Raw genomic sequence first — 21,365 nt, forward strand, 5'->3', positions numbered from 1 at the left:
TACAGTTTTGCGTATTTCACGAAATAATTTCACTTGAAAATATTTTTCACTATATTGGATGGATTTTTGTGTACATTTTAAGCAATATTTTTAAATTTCGAGATATGAACAGATACACAGGTATAACAAGTAATTAATTTATTATAATTACTTTGATAACTGTCAAGACGTTTAATGTAATTAACTACGTTCACCATTTATTATTATTGAAGAAATAATAATACATAACAATTTTATTTTTTAAGCTATTGTTTTATTATGTTATTACAAATGAACAGATAAATTAGCATGCGTGCATATATGCATGTATATGCGTGTTGCGTGTTTTGCGCGCGCGCGCGCATGTATTTTTTACGAATAATTGTTGCACGTCATAAGCATGATTTATATGAAAACACTGCATAGAATGTATCACGTTTAAGTTCATTTTACATGCGCACGTCGTTTCTAATGCATTTTGACTTGTTGTACGCAGGCATATACGGAATCTGTGCCACAAGATTTACCTGTGGGTCGCGAGGTCATGCGCGTTTCTGCCACTGATATCGACGATGGCGACAATTCCATCGTACGGTATGGTCTAACAGCTAAGAAATCGGAGGATGCTGAATACTTTCGAATAGACCGCGACACCGGTGTCATATTCCTGGCCAAAGCTATAAAGGTAAGTAACGCGAGGGTGAAACGATGTTAAGAGGGTAGCGCCTAACGCAACTTCGCTTTACAATGTTACTTTTAAACTAGAGCACTTGTAACACTACATACTTTGATAGTTTGAGTAGCGATAGCTTCGTCATTTTATTATAAATTGTCGTTCAAATTTTCATCGATGAACTCTTTTTACGTGAACGTGTATTCGCCTCGGAAGTACTATTTTTAACTAAACTAAACACGTTTTACACATTGAATATACACGTTTGCGCATTGAATTATCAAGAGAAATATTCATGACTATATTTTCTCATGTTTTATTAAAAATAAAATATTCCTCGAGTCCTGATAAATAATGCAACGCATCGATTCATTTTTCTCGACAAGCTTGAGCTCTCGCAGTTTATTTAACAAATCACGTAAATGTCTTACATTGTGATCATTATGAATTTGTGCAGCGGAATCCAGATTATAAATTCAATATGATAGCTTCTGCCGAGGATACTGGCGAAATCCCAAAGAGCTATGTCATTGATCTTGACATACGAGTTGTGGAATCGCATAAGAAAGCGCCAACTTTTCTACCGCGGCCGTCCGAACCGATCAAACTTCAGGAAAATTTTAGCGACTTCGATGCCAGCATTGTCCATTTGAAAGCAATTAGCAACATTGATAATTCCAGTAATTATGACAATTCCTACTTAGTCTTTGAGCTTGTGACTGGCAGAACGGAACAGTCTAACAAGAAAAACACGTTCAGGTATCAGACGATTTACCATTTTTTTTTTTTTTTTTTTTTTTTTCATTTTATACAGCATGAAATGAAATAATTAACAAATGCGTTTTACATAAATATTTTATATTTATTATAGATTAGAATCTAATAAAGATGTAGCGGATATCAAGTTATCTCAGCATCTTGATTACGAAAGTAACAGGCAGTACTCGCTAATAGTAAGAGTACAAAACAAGTATCAGTTAGCAGCTGAAACACTTATCGATATCGAAATATTAGATGTAAACGACAACATTCCAGTCTTCCGCGATATCAAAAGAGGAAGTGTGTTAGAAAATGAGCCCCGAGGTGTTCCTGTAATGCAAGTGCAAGCTATTGACGCTGATGGAACTTCCGCTAATAATCAGGTATTATAATTACACAAATGTATAAAATGTAAATTTTGTGCTCTAAGAAAGTCTTTTATTACAACTACGCATCAAAGTTTCATTATGTTTTACACTTAATACAATATCTCGACTTTCGTTCTCAAAAGGTCACTTACCAGCTGGACAACTTTAAGGACCTCTTTGCCATCGACCCGCAAACCGGCAATATTACAACATTAGTAACATTCGACAGAGAAGTTGAAGATACCTATAATGTTAAAATAATAGCAATGGATAATTCGCCTAGTGCTTTGTTCAAAACCGGGGAACACAATAGAGGACAACAGGTGTTCCAAATTGAAATTGCTGATAAGAATGACAATCCTCCTCGGTTTACTCAGAAAGTGTACACCCATAATTCAGTTTACGAAAACGTAAATATTAACGCGCCTATAACTACAGTCGAAGCTATTGATTCCGATACGGCGAGTCCTGTCACGTACAGCATCATAGCAGGAAACACTGATAACAGCTTTTACATTGAAGCTACAACGGGAAAAATTCGCGTTAACAAGACACTTGATTATGAAAAAATCACCAAATACAATTTAACTGTAAAAGCGTTTGACGGTGTATTCAATGATACAGCACAAGTAGAGATTTTTGTCGAAAACGTTAACGATAATCCACCGGTCTTTGAAGAGTTCAATACAAGTCCGAACATAAACGAAGAAACATTGGTGGATGGTAAAATATTAAAAATTGAATTTTCTATCATTCAGAATATTCGATAATTTTGTAACAAAATTTCTGATTATTATTTCTTTAGGATGTATCACCACTGTGATAGCTTATGACCCAGATATCGAAGACAGAAATGCCGATCAACATATTGCCTATTTTATCGTCAAGGAAGATCAACAACTCTTGATAGGAATTGACAAGTATGGTTGTTTGAAATTGAAAAAGCCTTTAGATCGTGATCCGCCGAATGGGTATTCAACGTGGGCTGTAAGTTATATACTATATCAAATTGATATTTTGAGAAATTAATTTCGTTTTTTTCATTATTGTCTTTTCACCGTTTTTGTCAGGTTATTGTGATGGCGAGAGACGAGGATGGTTCGTCTACGGCTCTTTCAAGTTTGGTGTCGGTTAACATTACGCTCAACGATATAAATGACAATGCACCGTTTCTCGATATACCTTATCCTGTCATTTGGGGTGAGAACAAACCAGCTGGCAAGATAACCGAGTTGAAGGCACGGGATTACGACTCCGAAGAAAATGGCCCGCCATTTGAATTCAGAATTGCCGAAAACGCAGATGATGAAATCAAATCTAAATTTGACATACGTGAGACTAATTTATATACGCAGGTAGTGTTTGATCGCGAAGAGCGAAAAAGTTACGATATACCGATCGCGATCACGGACAGTGGTAAACCGTCTTTGACCGGTACTTCCACACTCACTGTGATCATAGGCGACGAGAATGACAATCGCATGCAAGAGGGCTCGAGTTCCATATTTGTTTACAATTATAAAGGAGAAGCTCCTGACATAGAAATAGGACGCGTTTACGTCAATGATCCGGATGATTGGGATTTGCCGGATAAATCTTTCGATTGGGCTTCTCCTCACGATGGTTTTCATTTGAATACCAGTACCGGCATGATCACTCTATTGTCAGGTATATCAAATAACACTTTTGTATTAAAATTCATCGTCACCGAGCAAGGACGTCTTATTGATTCACATCAAGTACACGCCTATGTGAATGTCACTATCAAGGAACTTCCTGAAGAGGCCGTAGATAGATCCGGTTCTATACGGTTTTATGGTATGACAGCAGAGCAATTTGTGGAACCTGACGAATCTGGCGTCAGTAAGAAGGAAATATTCCAAGAAAAATTGGCAACTATGCTGAATACATCAATCGAAAATGTCGACGTATTCACTGTGCTTCATTCGCCTCATCATAACAATAAAAGCTTGCTCGACATTCGATTTTCAGCGCACGGGAGTCCTTATTACGCTCCGGAGAAGTTGAACACGATTTTAGCGCAACATTCGAAAGAAATCGAACGGGAGATGAAGGCGGATATTTTGTTGGTGAACATCGATGAATGCCTAATCGAAAAACTTCATTGTAACGATTCAAATTGCCGTAATTTCTTGAATGTCAGCAACATTCCATATGGTGTTTATACTAATACCAGCTCGTTTGTTGGTGTTAGAGCGGTTGTAGATCCGCAATGCACTTGTCATGTAGCGGAGCCTATTGTCTGTTTAAACGGCGGTACTCCTTTGACAGCACGATGCGAGTGCCCACCTGGTCTAGAAGGTCCGAGGTGCGAACTATTGGGTATTGGCTTTCGCGGAGATGGCTGGGCTATAATGCCGCCGCCTGGTCAAGCTTGCGCCGATTCACATTTAGGTAGGTTTATTCATATTGGTCTCACTTCTAGCTTTTATTTTCACATTTTTATTAATGTATAATGTAGAATTTCGGAAAAATTAACAAAAGAATGATCAATGGAAATCATTGTAAGTGTCATAGTAAGTGTCTTTGTGACATTTACTGTATGACGACGACAGTTTCTTAAAATAACTATTTTCGAATTCCAACTAATTAGCTTTATAGCTTTTATATTCCTAAAATATTGTTATCACAGGATTGGAAATAACGCCACATACGGAGAATGGTCTTGTATTCTATTTCGGTCCCATGACTTACAGTCCTAAGCTTGGTATCCAAGATTTCATGTCTCTGGAACTTCAACAAGGTTTTGCTGTTTTATATGTAGATTACGGAACAGGGACTGTAAGACTAGATCACAAACAGATCAAATTAACAGATGGCAGGAACCACAGAATAGACATTTATTGGACGAAAACTGTAAGAAGTTTTATTATATGTTTATTGTTTTGTCCAAATCGAATATGCAAATTTTAATACGGTTCTTTTTTTTCAGTCAATAGAGATGATAGTTGATAAATGCAGCATCTCTGCTTGCATGAGTCTTACTGCACCATACGGCCGAAATGAATTTCTAAATGTTAACAGTCCAATGCAAGTAGGCGGTACAGTAACTAATTTAGCATATTTAGCATCGAAGTTAGGATGGAGTTATGAACCGACTGACAAAGGATTCGTTGGTTGTATACGTAATATGACAATCAATGGAAATGTAAGTAATGAAATCAGAAATAATGAAAAAATTGACATAAGGAGAGATTATGTTATATTTTTTTGTTTTAGACGTATAACTTGGGTATGCCATCATTATCCAGAAACGCAGATCCTGGCTGCGATCATAGCATGGCAAAAGCCATCTCGTTCGGAATTGATACGAACTTTATAGTAGCTATTTTGGTTTGTGTATTGATATTGCTAATATTGCTTGTGGCGGTAGTTGTGCATAGAAGAAAGACGGATGATCTATATAAGGATATGGATGATATCAGAGAAAATATTATTAATTATGAGGACGAAGGAGGCGGTGAAGTTGATACGGGTTACGATTTAAATGTCCTGAGAGCGATTTATGATGCACCACCTATCGACTCGAAAATAGCTCCAGTTGGCCTACAGGGTAGAGGTATGATAATGGCAAATGTCATCGAAATATTTACATTATAGATTTGTTGTACAAAAACTAGAAAGAGAAAATTTTTTTAAAGGGGCCGACGAAGTTCCAGACATTTGTGGCTTTCTAGATGGTAAGAAAGAAAGCTGCGATAAAGATCCCGACACAAATCCATTTGACGACGTAAGGCATTACGCTTACGAGGGAGAGGGCAATTCGGAAGGCGATTTATCGTCATTAGCTTCCTGTTAGTATTTTTACATCTTTTCTTTTTTAAAGTAAATTTACATTTTTTTATTTTTTATATTAATCTCATCGATTTTCGTTTTATTAACAGGTACTGACGATGGAGATCTCAAATTTAATTATCTATCTAACTTTGGACCAAGATTTAGGAAATTGGCAGATATGTATGGAGAAGATCCGAGTGACGAAGAAAGTGATGGCGTTGGTGAACGAGAAAGCGAAAGTTGGTGTTGAGTTTTCCTAAATGAGAACATCATAGATATAAAATTTTAACATAGGTAATTATTTTTTTCAGTCTTATTACAATTTTATAGTTCAGTACTCATATATTAGTGATCATTATTTTATTTTTTAGAAAAACGTATACAGCTTGCAGATTTGCTCCAGCTCCAGCTGTGGTTTATGTAATCATAATTAGGAGCATACGTATCGGAAATTTTACATTGTGCAGATTTGTGCGCTGTTGTAGCTTCCAATTCCAATTAATTGGAAAGAAACGAGGGAATTGGAAAGAAACATCTATTGTACTTAAATGATACGAAACGTGGTCTCATTTACCGATTACTCTAATTCAACAGATGAAGAGATGTATAAGAGACGCCATCTTATAGACGCATGTGTAATTAACGTGTGATTTATTAGTAGACGAAATAAACTTTATAATTATGAGTGACTATACAGACGCTATATGAATTTCGTTTACTCGTAAAAGTGATGCGTATCTTATACTGACCCTTAAAATGAATTTTTATATTGTGTCGATAAAACTTAGCGCATTTATGTTATACTTTTACACTAGAAGTGATATATGTGTATAAATGGATGACGAGAGAAAATAGTGCGTTCACTGTACGTTGCACGGATATGAACAGTAAAAGTTCTGGATTTTCGTGTTCTTGTATTTTCATCAAGTTGTTAAGGACAATCGACATTTCCATGCATATGTAAATTTTTTTTTTTAAATTTAATTATACTTAAATATAATTACATATTTCAACCAGATTATATAGTAAGCGATGCTCTATTAGTTAGAAGTACCAGCGGCATAAATGTTGTATTATGTAAACGGCTTAATACTTCGTCGATTATTTTGTTTGGAGATTACTTACTATTGGAGGAAATATGATAATATGAAGATATAATCAGAGGAAAAACTGAGAGATAGAGAAAGAGAAAAGAAGAGAAAAGAAGATAATATAAAATAGAAAGAAAAATGGAGGAGAGAAAAATTTTGTTAACATCTTTCAAAATAAAAATCAAAGAATCGTACATAAAAAAAAAATCAATAATATTTATATAAACCTGTTCCTTCGTTTTCTTTTAAATTTTTATCAGAAATATTTTTAGATAAATATATTATGTACAAAAATTACTCATTGGTCAAAATTTGTTATACGCTCTCTTCTTTCTTTAAATCAAAAAGAGATATTACTATATATTGGCAAAGTATTAAGCCAATCTTTTTTTAATTATTCATTCATCGAGTTAGAACTAGAGAAAAAACTACTGTCTATTTTGTTAATATTTTTTTATCATTGAGTAATAGCGACGAAATGCTATGTGACTGACTTTAGAACTCGCTGTCTAGGAAAACTTGAGTAACTTTATAAAGTCGTGACTGCCAGATTCAAGAAAAGCACTAGCTTGTGTACATGCATTGTTAGCTTTACAGCATTACATTCCAGTAACAAAGAGAGCTGAATAATTAAATATCAGTTCGTAAAACGTCAATAATATATATTACAATTTTCTAATAATCTACAACGAGGATATAGTTTTTGTCAATTGCTAATCTGCATTCTTGAGTTTGGCAATCGCCAAGTTACAAAGTTTCCAGACTATTTTTTATACATACATTATATAAAGAAAAAAGTATATATATATATATATATATATATATATATATATATTAAGATATATATAGATATGAAGAAAAACCGAATAATGTCAAACGGTCAATGAGGTAATTGTAAAAGAATATGGACAACATTCTTCTTATGAGAATAAAAGAAAAAGTAGTGACATTCTTCTATTTTTTTTTTTAATTTATATAGTATTTTAATAATTACATTACATGTGTGAATGAGAAAGAAGATGTATTATGCCACAGGAATATGTATAACGATATTATCTGTATTATCAGATAAATACGTACATTGCGAGAGCATATTGTTATATTTGATATATGTTCAACACAAATATGTATGCATGCGTGTGTGTGTGGTGTGTGTGTGTGTGTGTGTGTGTGTGTGTGTGTGTGTGTGTGTGTGTGTGTGTGTGTGTGTGTGTGTGTGTGTGTGTGTGTGCGCGCGTGTGCGTGTGCGGGAGGGGGTATGTATGTATGCATATATATATACATACTTACTCTCTTCTCAGTCCTATTGCCCATGTCCGAGCGTGGTGATTTTTCTCATATACCTGTGGTGCGCATGATGATTATACACAGGTATATGAGACAGTTTAATGCCAGTTCCGAAATTTTTGGCAAATTTTTGGTAGAGAGACGTCCACGGCAAAGTTACTCTCGGTGATTTGCCATTGCCTTCCGAGAGGAGCGTAAATATTTTTGACTTTGCCGGGAATCGAATCCGGAACCTCTAACATAAAAAAGTGCGTTGACTACTGTGCCACGCTCGATCGTCAAAATATACTCACACATGCATACAATATGTATATATACAGACACTTATATCCTTTATAATGTAAACTTCTTGCGAATGGATCGTTTTCATCGCAAGTTTGTCCGTAATGTTGTTCCGCTAGTAGGATTTTTATCATTATAAGCTGATTCGAGTATTCCACACTATTGCGACCGCGGATATAGACAAATAATAAAGAACCGATGCATGAAGATCAAGTGCCATAGCGCGCTTTGGACATCGACTTTCTCCTTGTTTTACCTAATAACTTGATAAAATCTGTATATTACGGCTCACAAATAATTCCAGGATGACTTAGCACATTCTCCATCGTGGAAATATTTGTTCTGCGCGTCTTTCATTAACTAGCCACTATTTCACAATACTAACATTCGTCATTTTCGCTACGTCTTCATGCGGTTAGTATTTGTATATGGATGTATACATGGATGCTCTTATTTTTAAGATTCTTACATACAATAAAGATGACATAGGTATTATTTACAAGTGATTACGTTGGGATATAATACTTTGATACAAATGTTTGATACAAACGTTTCTCGATTATTTGTTTGCTTTAAGATTCATTATTTTTTATAATTCATCCGTGAGGAGGTAAGTTTTGAAGAAGTGTTCATTGAATATATTTTGATATCTATCGTGAATACACATAATAGCAGTACGAATATTATGATTTAAAAGTGTCTTAAAAAATTCAAAAAAAATGTCTCGACAAAATCTGTACATATAATTATACTCAGTAATTTTTCAATAATTCATTCATTCTGCGCAGAGCTATACAAATAACCGAGAAACGTTATATCGTGTTCTTACATATATTTAAAATATAAAATTATCCTAGCTCTTATGCATAAAAGCAATTATCAAATATTATAACTTGAGATATCGGAAGCGACATCAATATTTGTTTTTTGTTGATGAGACGTTGGAAAGACCTCAACGTACTGCGCAGTCTTAATACATATCGTGAAATTGAATTCGTGTAGGTATGATATGCACGTATATGATAAGAAACATAACTTAAGCGGATATGTGTGATCTCAAGAGTGAAGGGGTGGATTTCAAACGTTCCTTTAGGAATGTCTATGAACTACTTAGGGGCTTGCCATTGAACAACGATTAAAACGAGAGATGGATAGAAATAAGAAATCCATGCAACAAGAATTATCTATGGTAAAAGTTAACTCTTGCGCACTGCCGTGCTGTCTATTTTCTTTTTATAATGAAGCGATACTTGGCAAGCGTTGTTCAAAGATGTTACTTTAATATAAAGTTTATACAATATAAAAGTTAGTTGATATAATAATTTAGAGTAATTTAGAGTACTTTAGAGTAATTTGTCAAAGCCGGGGACAATTAGTAATAAACATATTGCTCGCTTTGTTTTAATTATCTTATTTACGGAATTATACAGAGACATAAGAATTTTATCATTTCCCACGAAGAGACATTTTTCTTACTCACCTGTTAAAAGATTCTTAAGATGACTTGCCCATGAAACTTGTACAATGTGTCACTTTGTAGCATTGTAAAAAAAAAAAGATTAACATGATTGTTAAGTATTTCCTCATCAAGTTCATATGCCTGCAACTGTCATTTCTATTATTCACAGAGATTAACAATAGATTATAAAGTATAAAGAATTCATAAATGCTGTTGATAAATGTTTACTCAAACACTGCCTTTAAGTGATAGAGGGAAGGATTCTTTGATGCGATATCTTAATAATTAAAATCCTAATCGGGTCTTAACGTATTACTCTACACTTTAATAAAAACATATTGTAAAAAACTCAAATAATTAGATACGAAGATATAATGTATAAATATAATGCGCGTGCGTGTACACAAGCTTGTACATTATTTAGAAAAATAAGAACTATGGTGAACCATTTAATATGTGATAATTGACGGCAACGCATATGAGCGCACCATTATTCTTTATCTTTGATCCACCTTTAGCTCGAAAACATTATGTGTAATTTCTTTTTTGTAGCAATAAAGTGAAAATCGAATATATTTTCTTATCTTAATTATTGCCCGCTAATCCACGAAGGAAAAAGTTCTTTACTTTTTTTTTTTTAAGACTAATATCTTAATGTATTACGACATACGATCGTATGACGATATTGTCACGAGAATTCTATATACTTTGTTAAATATACGGTCATTCATCATTGATTGATGAAGCATTACCAATCGATGAGGCTTCACATCCTACTCTCTGTTTCTCGTTAGCAAATTAGTCAGAAGCCAACGAGTGTCATGGTCGCACACACTAATTTCATTTGGTAATAAGTGACGCAAATAATACTTTTTTCAATGTAATTACCACAATGATAACGTATGTGTACAAAAATAATTTTAAATGAAGATGAATGTTACTTTTATGAAAAAAAATAAGCATCAAGATTTGTATTGTTCTTCCGCTTGCTTCGTCTATTGTAAAGTTAAAACGTACATTATATAATTTGAAATGTTTTTTTCTTCATTTGCATGTATAGTAAAATTACAACAATTTTTGATAAACTTTGATAAGTTAAGAGAATTGTGAGATTGATTCTCGAATGTGATTAATTTTATTTTGATAATTCGTAATTTCTTCGTAATCTTGTAATTTTAATTAGGGACTATAAACAGCTGGCTTGAATTTCACTAAACTACATGCTTTGATTATATTAGATTCAAATATTCTGCAATGAGATTTAAAATGATCATTGATTTTCGGTAATCAGATTAATATATGAATAATATGTATAATAATAATATATATGAATAATATCATACATGTACACAAATCATTTTGATAAAATTTTTTTCTATCTTTTTTCTATTTTTCTTTTTAATAATATAAAAAAATTTTTATATGTTATTAAATCTTTTTAACCAAGGGGAAAAAATAATGAAGAAGAAATAGGTAGCAAATTTTGTGACACAGTTCTTTTTTTAATCTATGTCAAATAAAATATTTTTTATTCTGTTTAATAAATACTTATTTTCTCTCCGAATATACTGAATTTTCTTTCTCTCTTTCTCTCTCTCTCTCTCTCAAATTTCTACTTATTATTAATTTCCAATTTTTAGAACCAATTCTCTGTCTAAAATATTATATGAAAAAATTTCATCTTAATTTATTTTATTCTTGTTTTATATAAGAATATTATCTTTGCAATTATATTTAACATTTATGTAACAAGATTACAAAAACAAAATCTATATATAAATCTATATATAATTGTATAATTTGATATTTTAATATAACAAACGTAACAAATAAATATTCAGCGTTCAACGTTTGTTCTGCTGTGCATAATTTGTAATTTTATTGATCTTGTTTGTATCAGATACTTATACTAATTACGGTATATGCATGTATAGAAAGAAAACTGATGGCCTCGGAGTGAGGTGTAAGGTTACAATTATCCGGAGAGTTACAATATAAACGTAATTATATTTCTTAATTTATCTCTGTATAGATCACTCATGATTATTCATGAAATATCTCGGTTTCAACTTCTGTACTGAAATCATGCAAGGGACGAACTCCGGAGGGATCGTACAGCGAAACGCCTAACGCCGACGCAGAACTTTCATTATTCTCTTTCAGGGTAGTGATTGAATCTACTGGGATGTTGTAATGTGCGCGCGCGTTTGTAGCAAGGGGTCCGGTATAAAAACAGCAACCGCATCTTAGATCTGTGAACGACATCTTTTGCACATCGATATTGTGTGCGTTCTCTTTAGCAAAAAGATAAATCGGTCTTTAAAAAAAGTGTGTTACTATGTGAGTTCTTCTATCTTTTTCATCTTTTATTTTTATTTCCCGTGAAAATAGTGCAACTATTTATTCTAGCCCGAGTTGTCACATTAATTTCGACAAACTAGCGATCTAGTTTGATTTAAATAAATGCAAGTACTTAAAACGAATTCTTCGGTTCTTGATAAAACAACCGTAGGGAAAGAGAGAGATTGTTTAATTTTATCAGTAACTCAGTTTACGTGCAAAGTTTTGTGAATTGTTTAACAGCCTTTTGCAAATTTTTTTTTTCTATGTGATGATACAATTACTAAATGTATCATCTTTATTATTACAAATTTATACACAGCTATTATATACATACATAAACAAATTTTTGTTATGCTATGTTCCGAATTTCATTCATGAAATGCTTTTAATTTTAAACATATTTTACATATGCATATATTTTATACATATTCATAACACAATCATGATGTCAGATTATATAAATATTCAAATATATTATATTACGTTACAATATAAATATTTATTATTTAACATAAAGTCAGATTGTAAAATGAATATTTAAAAATATTGGTAATTTCCATCATAAATTTAATTTATTACAAGTTTTAGGAAACAGGATTTATTATATAGCAAATGTTTTTATATCAAAATGCAATAATTTTTAAAAATACTGAAAATAATAATAAGAATAAATTCGGCAATCATTTTTTTAATTTATAATCATTTAATATATATGTATTTTTTTTTTGTTCAAGGATCTGTAAGACGTCAATGAGCTTGCTCGCTATAGCATTTCTTTTCTTAATTCTTGTTTCGGATGGTGAAGCTCAGATAACTTTTTCTACCGGATGGGGAAAAAGAAATCAGGATATGCGAATTAGATCGAGTAACACAAATTGTTTGTCACAAGATGCATCGTTGGATCAATTGTTAAAATTATATTCATTCATTCAGGTACAAGATGTGAAGTTTAAACATTTAATAAATCATAAAAAGTTGTTATTGTAAAACATTTACAGTTATTGTGACATTTGAAGCTTATTTATTTATTACAAATATTATATATCAAATATTTATTGAAAGGATCATGAAACCGATACATATGTACATATCGTTTACGATTTATACTTACTTGTAGATCGAAGCTCGGAGGATTTTGGATTGTCAAATCTTGAACAAATAAACTCCAGGAAAATGTCATTGATCTTATCAACCGGACTTGTGTGCCAGACTATTGTTAATCTGAATTAAGAGAGAGTTAATATAATATATTATATTATATTTGGATAATAGGATCTCCACATATCTTATAATTCTCTTTCTAATACTCGAACGACACGTTTACAAATGCTACGCATTTTGTACGATATTCGAAATTTCTCTGTGAAAATATAAGAGTATTTGAAATTTAATTATTATTTTTATCTGCTTGCTTTATACATAAAATGTAGCGTGAGGTAATATTGAGAGTAACAATTGAATACTGAAGCTGGTCTTCTTCGAGAACATTCACTACTGTGGATTAGTTATGAATGTTGCATTCCTACAAATCAAACAGTAAACCATTAATTGTACCATTAATTGTATTCTGAGAATGGACTGATAATAAACTGATATTAAAACGTACTAGCTTTTATAAAGTTCCTTATCTATTTTCTGTTAAAAATGCAAGAATTATACAGTTATATGTTATTATTAACTTTTGAGACATTTGTTATATTTTAATTATATATATTTAGAACATCCTGACACGTTTAAAAATATAGTACTGCAGTTCATGACATAAATGATAAAATGTGAATGTTAGTGAAGTGTTAATTATTCCGACAATTTTTTTTTAAAGTATATAAATACTATATCAAATAACGCAATCTATCGACTGATAATATACGTAAAAGAATTCCTACATTTCTAACACTCTTATTACAACGATTGGATCGATTCATATAATTAGAAATACATTAATTTTCTTATTTTTTATAACGTAACTTACATTACAAAAATATCTCTAATAAATGTTTTAATTTGCATATTCAAAAAATAATATATAAATATGCTATTACTAGTAATTAGTAATAGCGTCAATTAGTCATTCTATAATATTATAATTTTCTGTAGGTAGATTTTAAAAATTTTATAATAAAACATCACAAATAAAAAAACACTTATCGTTACAAATCTTTAATAATACTGAAAATGTCTTTAACGATCCTTTTGATTTGATGCTAGAAACTATCGAGAATCAACAAACAGTGTTAACTTGAACGATATCATAATAAACATATAATACTTAAAAAATTCTTTTGCAATCATTTATAATATTTAATTAATCGATGAACACTAATGTCAATATAAAATGTATACAAAATGTAATTAAATTAAGTTACATTATTTGTGATTATATTATTGTTAATAAATTGCTATGCATTTACATAGCATAATCGTAATAGATACATATTCTTCTTTTTCAGTGTCTGCCATGTAATGTATTTCTATATTAAACATATAATAAAAATTATGAGGCAATTAAATTAATCAGATAGCAAACTTACGTTATTTGTTGTCATTTTGACATTAGATATCAAGATAATAATGTCAGCTTACTTTCTGGTTTGTAAGCATTATTATGTTTTGAAAATAATAATAATAATAATAATAATGTATTTTGCAAACATGAAATTATTTAAGAAAGGATGCATAGCTTACAAATTACACACAGAAAAAGCAATAGGTATTTAATAAATTTGAAAATCATTAGAATATTGAGAATTTTAAAATATCATTTTATTTGGTCTTACATGAATGAATTTTCTAAAACCGATATTCATATTCCATTTTTATATTTAGGATTGTTATTGGCTGTCATACTGATAGGCCCGTACAGACGGATGACGCTTTTTTAAAATCCGGAAATCAGCCCGCCACGTGATATGAGACGTCACACGATCACGAGGGTGGGTAGTCAGGTGCTTCGGAGTGCCTTCTGCTCTTAGTTTATCGTAGGATCGTTCTACTCGGTTTCGGAAATTTCGATCTCCAGGATGACGGGTGGCGAGAAAAAGTCGCGCTTAGTTCGCACGCCGTTTCTCATGTTGTTCGCGGTTTGTCAGTTTGCGCTTTCGTACGCCTGTACACCTGCCGTGATCTGGTGCCCGCACAACGAGTCGTCTGACTACGACGCGACATACAGAACGGCGCCGTCGAGTCCGCTGCAGAAGCTAACATCCGAGGAATTCGAGAGAAGTCTGTCGCAGTTCAATACGACCGAGTCGGCGATCGTCGCCGACGAATTGTGTGTCGAGGATCTACGAAATAGCAAGGTTAGTCCGCCGCCTCTCTGCCATCCTACTTCATATTCCCCTGCGTTTGCAAAAGGAACGCTTATCAGAATTTTGAAAAAAGAAGACCGTGTAAATAATTAATAGAAGATGAGACAAGAAATTCTGAAGCTCGCTAAATAAGTTGCACTTAGCATTCAAATTGTTATCGATATTGTCTTCATAAATTGTAGATCTGTTGCTTCCAGTATTTCTTACTTGTTTTTCCCTTTGAATATACTTTGAATATTCTGTCTTAACATGAATTTGTTCTGTTTTAAAGCCAGAATATAAGAAGAGAATGTATCCAAGATAAAAATGAATAATGTTTGATGCAGAATTATTTTATTTTATTAAGACCTATAAGTAGAAATGTATTTTGTGTCTTGTATATGTAAATTTAATGTGTCCTATGCAAATAATTAGAGTTCAAAATGAAATATGCAGAATAATGTTATATCAGTTACTTATTTGTAGAAAAATTATAAAATTGTATACAACTGTTGCAGGTGTTGTCAAATGCTATCAATGGATCAAAAATATTTTATTTCCCATGTGTCGTCACGCCAGATGCGATCTTCCGGAAAATCTATAAACAAGTAAAAACAATAGAGGATATAAACGACGATCATGAATTTAACATGATCTTGAAGGATGTTGATTCGAGTGGATGCACAGCACTTACAGGGAAACAATGCCGTTACAATTATGTTGAACGGATAAAGAGGGATACAGCTAATGATAATTCTACAGAATTTAAGATAAGAACAGAGAAAATTCTTTTTTACTCCGGTAAATCACTGTTGTTCAAGGTAAAGAAATATAAAACAAAAAAGAATATTTTTAATATTGATCAATGAACACAAAAATAAATGATATTAAAGTTTATGGATGAAATAAATATTATCCTTGCAGGCACCCGGCGAAAACTCAAAGGAAGTGACTCTCACTCAATCCAAAGTCTCTGAAGCAATAAGTCGTACAGATAAGGATAAGGAGGCAGTAATTTTAACTATTAAGTTCATAGATGTTGATGATATTGGCAGTTTAACGCTTGAATTTTTCTTTAACAAAAACGGCGGTTATTACACATGGAGCCAAATCAATTACGAGGCTGGAAACGTCATTCTACGTAGCAAACGGGACATTTCTTTTCCAAAAAATTTCTCTTACCATTGCTTCCCGAAAACTGTCTTTGCAAATGGCAATGCATATTTAAATATCACAGATATGCAGGTGCAAGTCGATTCTAAAAATGGAACTTTCAGCGACGCGTATGACTGTGTCGGTTTTACCAGCATACCAATTTGGACGGGGATATTCGTCACTACGATATTGGGATTGATTATGATATGGGCACTCACTATGATCATGGATATTCGTACAATGGATAGATTTGACGATCCTAAGGGGAAAACTATCACGATCTCCGCTGCGGAGTAAGATAATAAAAATTTGTTATGCAAGTGTAGGTATTACTTGTGCAAAATCTATTCAGATAATATTGCATTGGTTGTTCATGACGATATTATCATCTTAGACGTTTAATTCCTCCGTGTCACACGTTTCACAAAAACAGAGAGTATTGAGTACTAATGATAATGCTAGTCTCATTACGAAGAACTTTTACTCGATGTATAAATCATTCCTTTGTATCATATTCTTGTATCTTACTTTCGATATTTATATATTGTTCGCTATTGTGCGTTTTGTATATGATGATTGTATATGATGGACATCTTGTTTTATTATTTAGCCTTTATGCATAGGAAAGATATAAAATCTTTCGAATAAATAAAGATGTATACAGCATATATCATATTAAATAAAGATATGAGAGTAGGAAGTGTTCTTTTAAACAAAAAATATAATGTAATATGTGCATTAGAAAAGGAAAATTAGCTAAATGAATCTACGTGAAAATGGGTCAACTGCACACAGCATTGGCTGTTATTATTTGTACAGTGCAATGTGATATTTATCTTCTGATAAATAGCAACAAGTGCAAATCAAGAGCTGAAAACAGTTATTACACGCTAGATGAATATGTATTTGAAATATGAGAGGCACATACGTCTTGTAATGGTACTCATATCTATATAAGCTTCCTTGTTAATAAGAGTTTGTAAAAAACATGTAATATAAGCTATAATAAGCTATAATATAAATGTTTAATATAATGTATAAGAAAAACATATAATATAATCGTCGATATAAAATTAATTTGTCGCCCTTTTTTTTACGAGTTCACTCATGTCAAACAGACAGGAACTTCAACACCGTGAATTATCATAAACACCATAGAGTATGGTGGTAAAAATACAGGATTCATAGGATCCAATATCACAGGTCGAAATGGCGGCAAATCTCCATTTGGTTGCAGTCTTAGCGGTTCACTTTCGTCATTTAACTTTATTTCGCTGTAAAAATATGATTCAGATTTATTTATTCAGTTCGACATTAATAATAAAATTAGATTTTTTACTATTTGGATTTTAGATATTTACAATAATATATAATTTCTATATTATTAAAGAATTGATTGCTGTTCTTATACATACCTTGACTGCAAAGCATCGGCGGTTAGAGCATAATAGAATATCTTCATGATTTTACTAGGTTGTGTAAACAATTCCGGAATATCCACATGGGCGAAGGTCTTGCCCATGTTCATTCCATAAATTGTAACGGCTGGTACTCTGGCGATCAACGCTTTCTTTGCCGTGCAATGCGCGTACAATCGTACGTAACCAAAATTGTTGGGCGTGATCAATTTCAGGACTTTTTCTGACACGAATTGTTTGTAGAAAACACTGATCCACCAATCGGGATTTGGCATGAGATTTGTCGATACCATAGCATAATCCCCGCCGAATAACGATTGCCTCGTGACGACGTTCAATCCCGCTTTAGCGCTGTATCCCAATTTGTCCAACCACAGAAATCCGGCTACGAATCTATCGGATAATCCGGGAGCACCTCCGCCAAACGCAGTGCTGGTCTCTGCTATAAATTAGATTTTCTATGGAATTCAACTTTGTGCTATACAATAATATAGTCTCAAATGAGAAATCCATCCTAAAAAGATTGGATAAGTGATAAATATCATTTAAAAAAATACATTCAAAAATCAAGAAACCTGCAGTTTTTAAAAAAAGAGAGGAACCTATATATTTTTAATATATAAAAAATAGCATCATGAATAGCATAACATAGAAAGAGAAATAATTATTTGAAAATTAAAAGCAGAAAAGTGATTTGTCATGCAATATCCAATATTTTGATATTAATATACATACACAGCCACATAGAAACATTTTTCCCCGATTCGGCAATAAATTGTCTCATGGAATTAATTTGTGTCGGCAGCCAATTAAATGTGAAAGGATTCACGAAATCATCGATCTTAGCCACTCGACCATTTAAATAATATTGATGCCAAGTGACATAATTCACAGTGTCCTTCTGAGTACTTAAAAACGTTTTAGCATATTGTTCTCCCATTTGATTCAAATCTCCAACATGATTCACTTCTGGTCCAACGAGGATGCTATTCATATATCCTGCTCCATTTAGCAACTGCCTTAAATGATCATAATCCTTCGCAAGTTCAGTCGCAGAGATTGTTACATTGAACACGTGCCTAAAGGAATTGGGTTCTGAAAATGTTGCCAAAATAAATATTTAGAATTTATATGCTTGCATATCATATTATATATGTATTGGTTTGTGGTATAATTAATATTTGCTCATATTTACAATACTTATACTAATGTTATTTATAAAATTAAATTTTTTTTTAATTTGTATTTGCTATTTATATTTGTATTTGGTATTTATATATTAATCATACTATACAATCATATATATATATGTGTACTATCTCTACATTTATAGTTGTTTACCATTTCCTAATTGCCAATCCAACATCATGCCTTGATTCTTAGCGAATGCAATAATCTTTCGTGCATTGGTATCATTCCAAGATCCATCCGGATTTCTAATCAATACATTCAGATCAAAGATCATTCGTAATCCTGATTTCACTGCAAAGTCGTAGATATTGAGCAAATCTGTACCAGAAATAGTAAAGTTGCTAATATCTTGACCGTCCACTGGACTAAGAATCTTCTCAGAAGAGTTTTGTTCCATCTGAATCATCAAACATACATTAAAGCAATAAGACAAGCACAAATATCTAATGATTAACATGTTATATAATCACAAAATATAGAACATAAATAAATAAAAAAATAAATTCTGTATCATCATTGTATGATAATTCATAAAATTATTCTGTTGTCTAGAGAATGTCACAATTTGCAAACCAACCTGATCCTGAATAAATATCAGACAATCCGCAGAAGTTCCACCCACTCTAACATAAGCGGGGCTTAGGTAACTAGCCAGATTGATAAATTTCTTCTGTCCAACAGGTAATTCTTTCATTCTTCGAAGTAAAGACGTGTCGAGACCAAACGACAAGAACTTGTCAGAGACGACATGTAAGAGAGGTTGCTCTTTATCAAAGTGCAACACATAGGTGCGGATTTTAGGAACGTGAATATTGGAGCTCCATAATGTTAGTATCAGCAGCATTGAGCAAAGACCCAACGTGATGTAACAAAGTATAGAGCATATTGAGGGACCTGCAACAAGACATGTCAAAATTTCTTGATAATAAAGAAAATATATCAAATTCCAAAAAAATTATTTGTAACATTTACGTAATTTTTGAAACAATTATTTTAGTGATTTACACAGAATTTTACATTTTTATTTTCATAAAAGAGCAGAGAAACAAAGCAATAAAATAGATTCCTTTTTAAATAATATAACTAATCAATGACACAAAAAATAGACGCGAAATCGATACAAATCTGTGATATAATTTTAATAATAGATAAATGCAACGCGATAAATACTATATAATAAACAAAATAACTTTAAATGCAAGAAACAAATTTAAAAGAAGATTCAACTTAAAACTAGGATTTCGAACTTGAGGATTTTAACTCTAAATAAAGTTTACAATAATTATTTTAAATTTACAACAAAAGTTTCATAGTAAATATAACTCTTTTCAGAAATATATTTCCGCAAATATAAATAAAACTCGAGAACATTACCACGTGTTTCAAAATATGATCACGTGACGAGGGTTTCAGTAAATATGGCGGCTGGACGAACAACCGATTTTGTTAGCGGCTTGCCATTGATATATAATAAAGGAAGACAGGATGTGATATAAGATAATTGATATAGCGTTTCAGGAGGAATGATTCATCCGAGAGCTACCAAGAGCAAGACGAACAAGACAAATCTATATGAGTGAGCGTATCTCGTATTCGTTTTTCCAGCGAGATGAGTTTCAGGTTCACTTACCGCTTCGTAAGCGAGAGTCATTCAGATCTTGATACCGATTCTTTCCCCAGTTATTGATCACGAAGTAGCTCATCGTCGTCGAAGAGGTTTTCACAGCGTAGTCGCATCGACGTCGCAAATGTCACACGCGCGTTCGCCGGTCTTTATGCGCATCGGCGAACAATTGAACGCTTGAACTTCCGCCTTGCGCCGAAGAGAGCGAATTGAGGCGGGCACGACAAAAAGACAAGAACAGATTTGTTTCTGCGATGTCTCGTTTTTTTCCGATGTAAATTACTTTTTATTTTAGTAGGTATATAAATAACGAAGTAAAAATAGAACAGGACAAATTATAGAACACGTCATCGTGATGAATGGCTAATTCGCAGATGAATACTTGCGTTTTACTAAATAAAGAAAAATAAAGAACGGGAAAGAACGAAAAGTTTTACTCTCATTATTTCAACACTAAATTTTCTCTATTTGAATTAAATTCTCAAATCTATCAAAGACAGATTCTGCAAAATATCTACTACAAATTTTATCAATGGAATGCTAATTAAAATGTAATAAAATCTATTAACAAAATGTGACGGCAAATTGATTGTAAAAACCGAAAAACCTGACATTTCGTAATCATGCAAATAATGTCCAAGGTTAAAAACC

General features: G+C 32.3%; 3 protein-coding genes across 4 annotated transcripts in view; 2 read left to right on the forward strand and 1 right to left on the reverse strand.

Annotated features, from left to right (window-relative positions):
- Positions 1-5,871, forward strand: part of shg (DE-cadherin) — a 124,969-nt gene extending 119,098 nt beyond the window's left edge. For both annotated transcript variants that reach the window (XM_011643437.2, XM_011643438.2), the window contains 11 exons: positions 476-664; positions 1,110-1,411; positions 1,524-1,794; positions 1,923-2,502; positions 2,585-2,766; positions 2,850-4,194; positions 4,433-4,656; positions 4,733-4,948; positions 5,020-5,359; positions 5,442-5,594; positions 5,685-5,871. In XM_011643437.2, the coding sequence (XP_011641739.2) occupies positions 476-664; positions 1,110-1,411; positions 1,524-1,794; positions 1,923-2,502; positions 2,585-2,766; positions 2,850-4,194; positions 4,433-4,656; positions 4,733-4,948; positions 5,020-5,359; positions 5,442-5,594; positions 5,685-5,827 (3,945 nt within the window). In that variant the 3' untranslated portion in view covers positions 5,828-5,871. The remainder of the gene's footprint in view (positions 1-475; positions 665-1,109; positions 1,412-1,523; positions 1,795-1,922; positions 2,503-2,584; positions 2,767-2,849; positions 4,195-4,432; positions 4,657-4,732; positions 4,949-5,019; positions 5,360-5,441; positions 5,595-5,684) is intronic.
- A 9,085-nt stretch (positions 5,872-14,956) lies between these two features.
- LOC105430092 (V-type proton ATPase subunit S1) lies at positions 14,957-17,558 on the forward strand. Its single transcript, XM_011643441.2, has 3 exons — positions 14,957-15,338; positions 15,845-16,147; positions 16,251-17,558. The coding sequence occupies exons 1-3, from the start codon at positions 15,060-15,062 to the stop codon at positions 16,776-16,778; spliced, it is 1,110 nt and encodes a 369-aa protein (XP_011641743.2). The 5' UTR covers positions 14,957-15,059; the 3' UTR covers positions 16,779-17,558.
- Positions 17,488-20,899, reverse strand: LOC105430094 (heparanase). Its single transcript, XM_011643444.3, has 6 exons — positions 20,721-20,899; positions 19,668-19,984; positions 19,241-19,487; positions 18,635-18,994; positions 17,897-18,341; positions 17,488-17,755 (listed from the first exon to the last, which is right to left on the reverse strand). The coding sequence occupies exons 1-6, from the start codon at positions 20,791-20,793 to the stop codon at positions 17,587-17,589; spliced, it is 1,611 nt and encodes a 536-aa protein (XP_011641746.2). The 5' UTR covers positions 20,794-20,899; the 3' UTR covers positions 17,488-17,586.
- Between the last annotated feature and the right edge of the window lie 466 nt (positions 20,900-21,365).

Source organism: Pogonomyrmex barbatus, unplaced genomic scaffold (genome assembly GCF_055798465.1).
Source record: "Pogonomyrmex barbatus isolate J1 unplaced genomic scaffold, ASM5579846v1 scaffold1, whole genome shotgun sequence".
NCBI classification, from domain to species: domain Eukaryota; kingdom Metazoa; phylum Arthropoda; class Insecta; order Hymenoptera; family Formicidae; genus Pogonomyrmex; species Pogonomyrmex barbatus.

Bases quoted from the DNA above. Each gene is read 5' to 3' on its own strand.
- LOC105430092 (XM_011643441.2), top strand. From the start codon at position 15,060: ATGACGGGTGGCGAGAAAAAGTCGCGCTTAGTTCGCACGCCGTTTCTC. The intron at 15,339-15,844 runs GTTAGTCCGCCG...CAACTGTTGCAG, and splicing joins AGGATCTACGAAATAGCAAG to GTGTTGTCAAATGCTATCAA. The intron at 16,148-16,250 runs GTAAAGAAATAT...TTATCCTTGCAG, and splicing joins GTAAATCACTGTTGTTCAAG to GCACCCGGCGAAAACTCAAA.
- LOC105430094 (XM_011643444.3), bottom strand. From the start codon at position 20,793: ATGAGCTACTTCGTGATCAATAACTGGGGAAAGAATCGGTATCAAGAT. The intron at 19,985-20,720 runs GTAAGTGAACCT...GTCTTGTTGCAG, and splicing joins TGACTCTCGCTTACGAAGCG to GTCCCTCAATATGCTCTATA. The intron at 18,995-19,240 runs GTAAACAACTAT...CAACATTTTCAG, and splicing joins GGATTGGCAATTAGGAAATG to AACCCAATTCCTTTAGGCAC.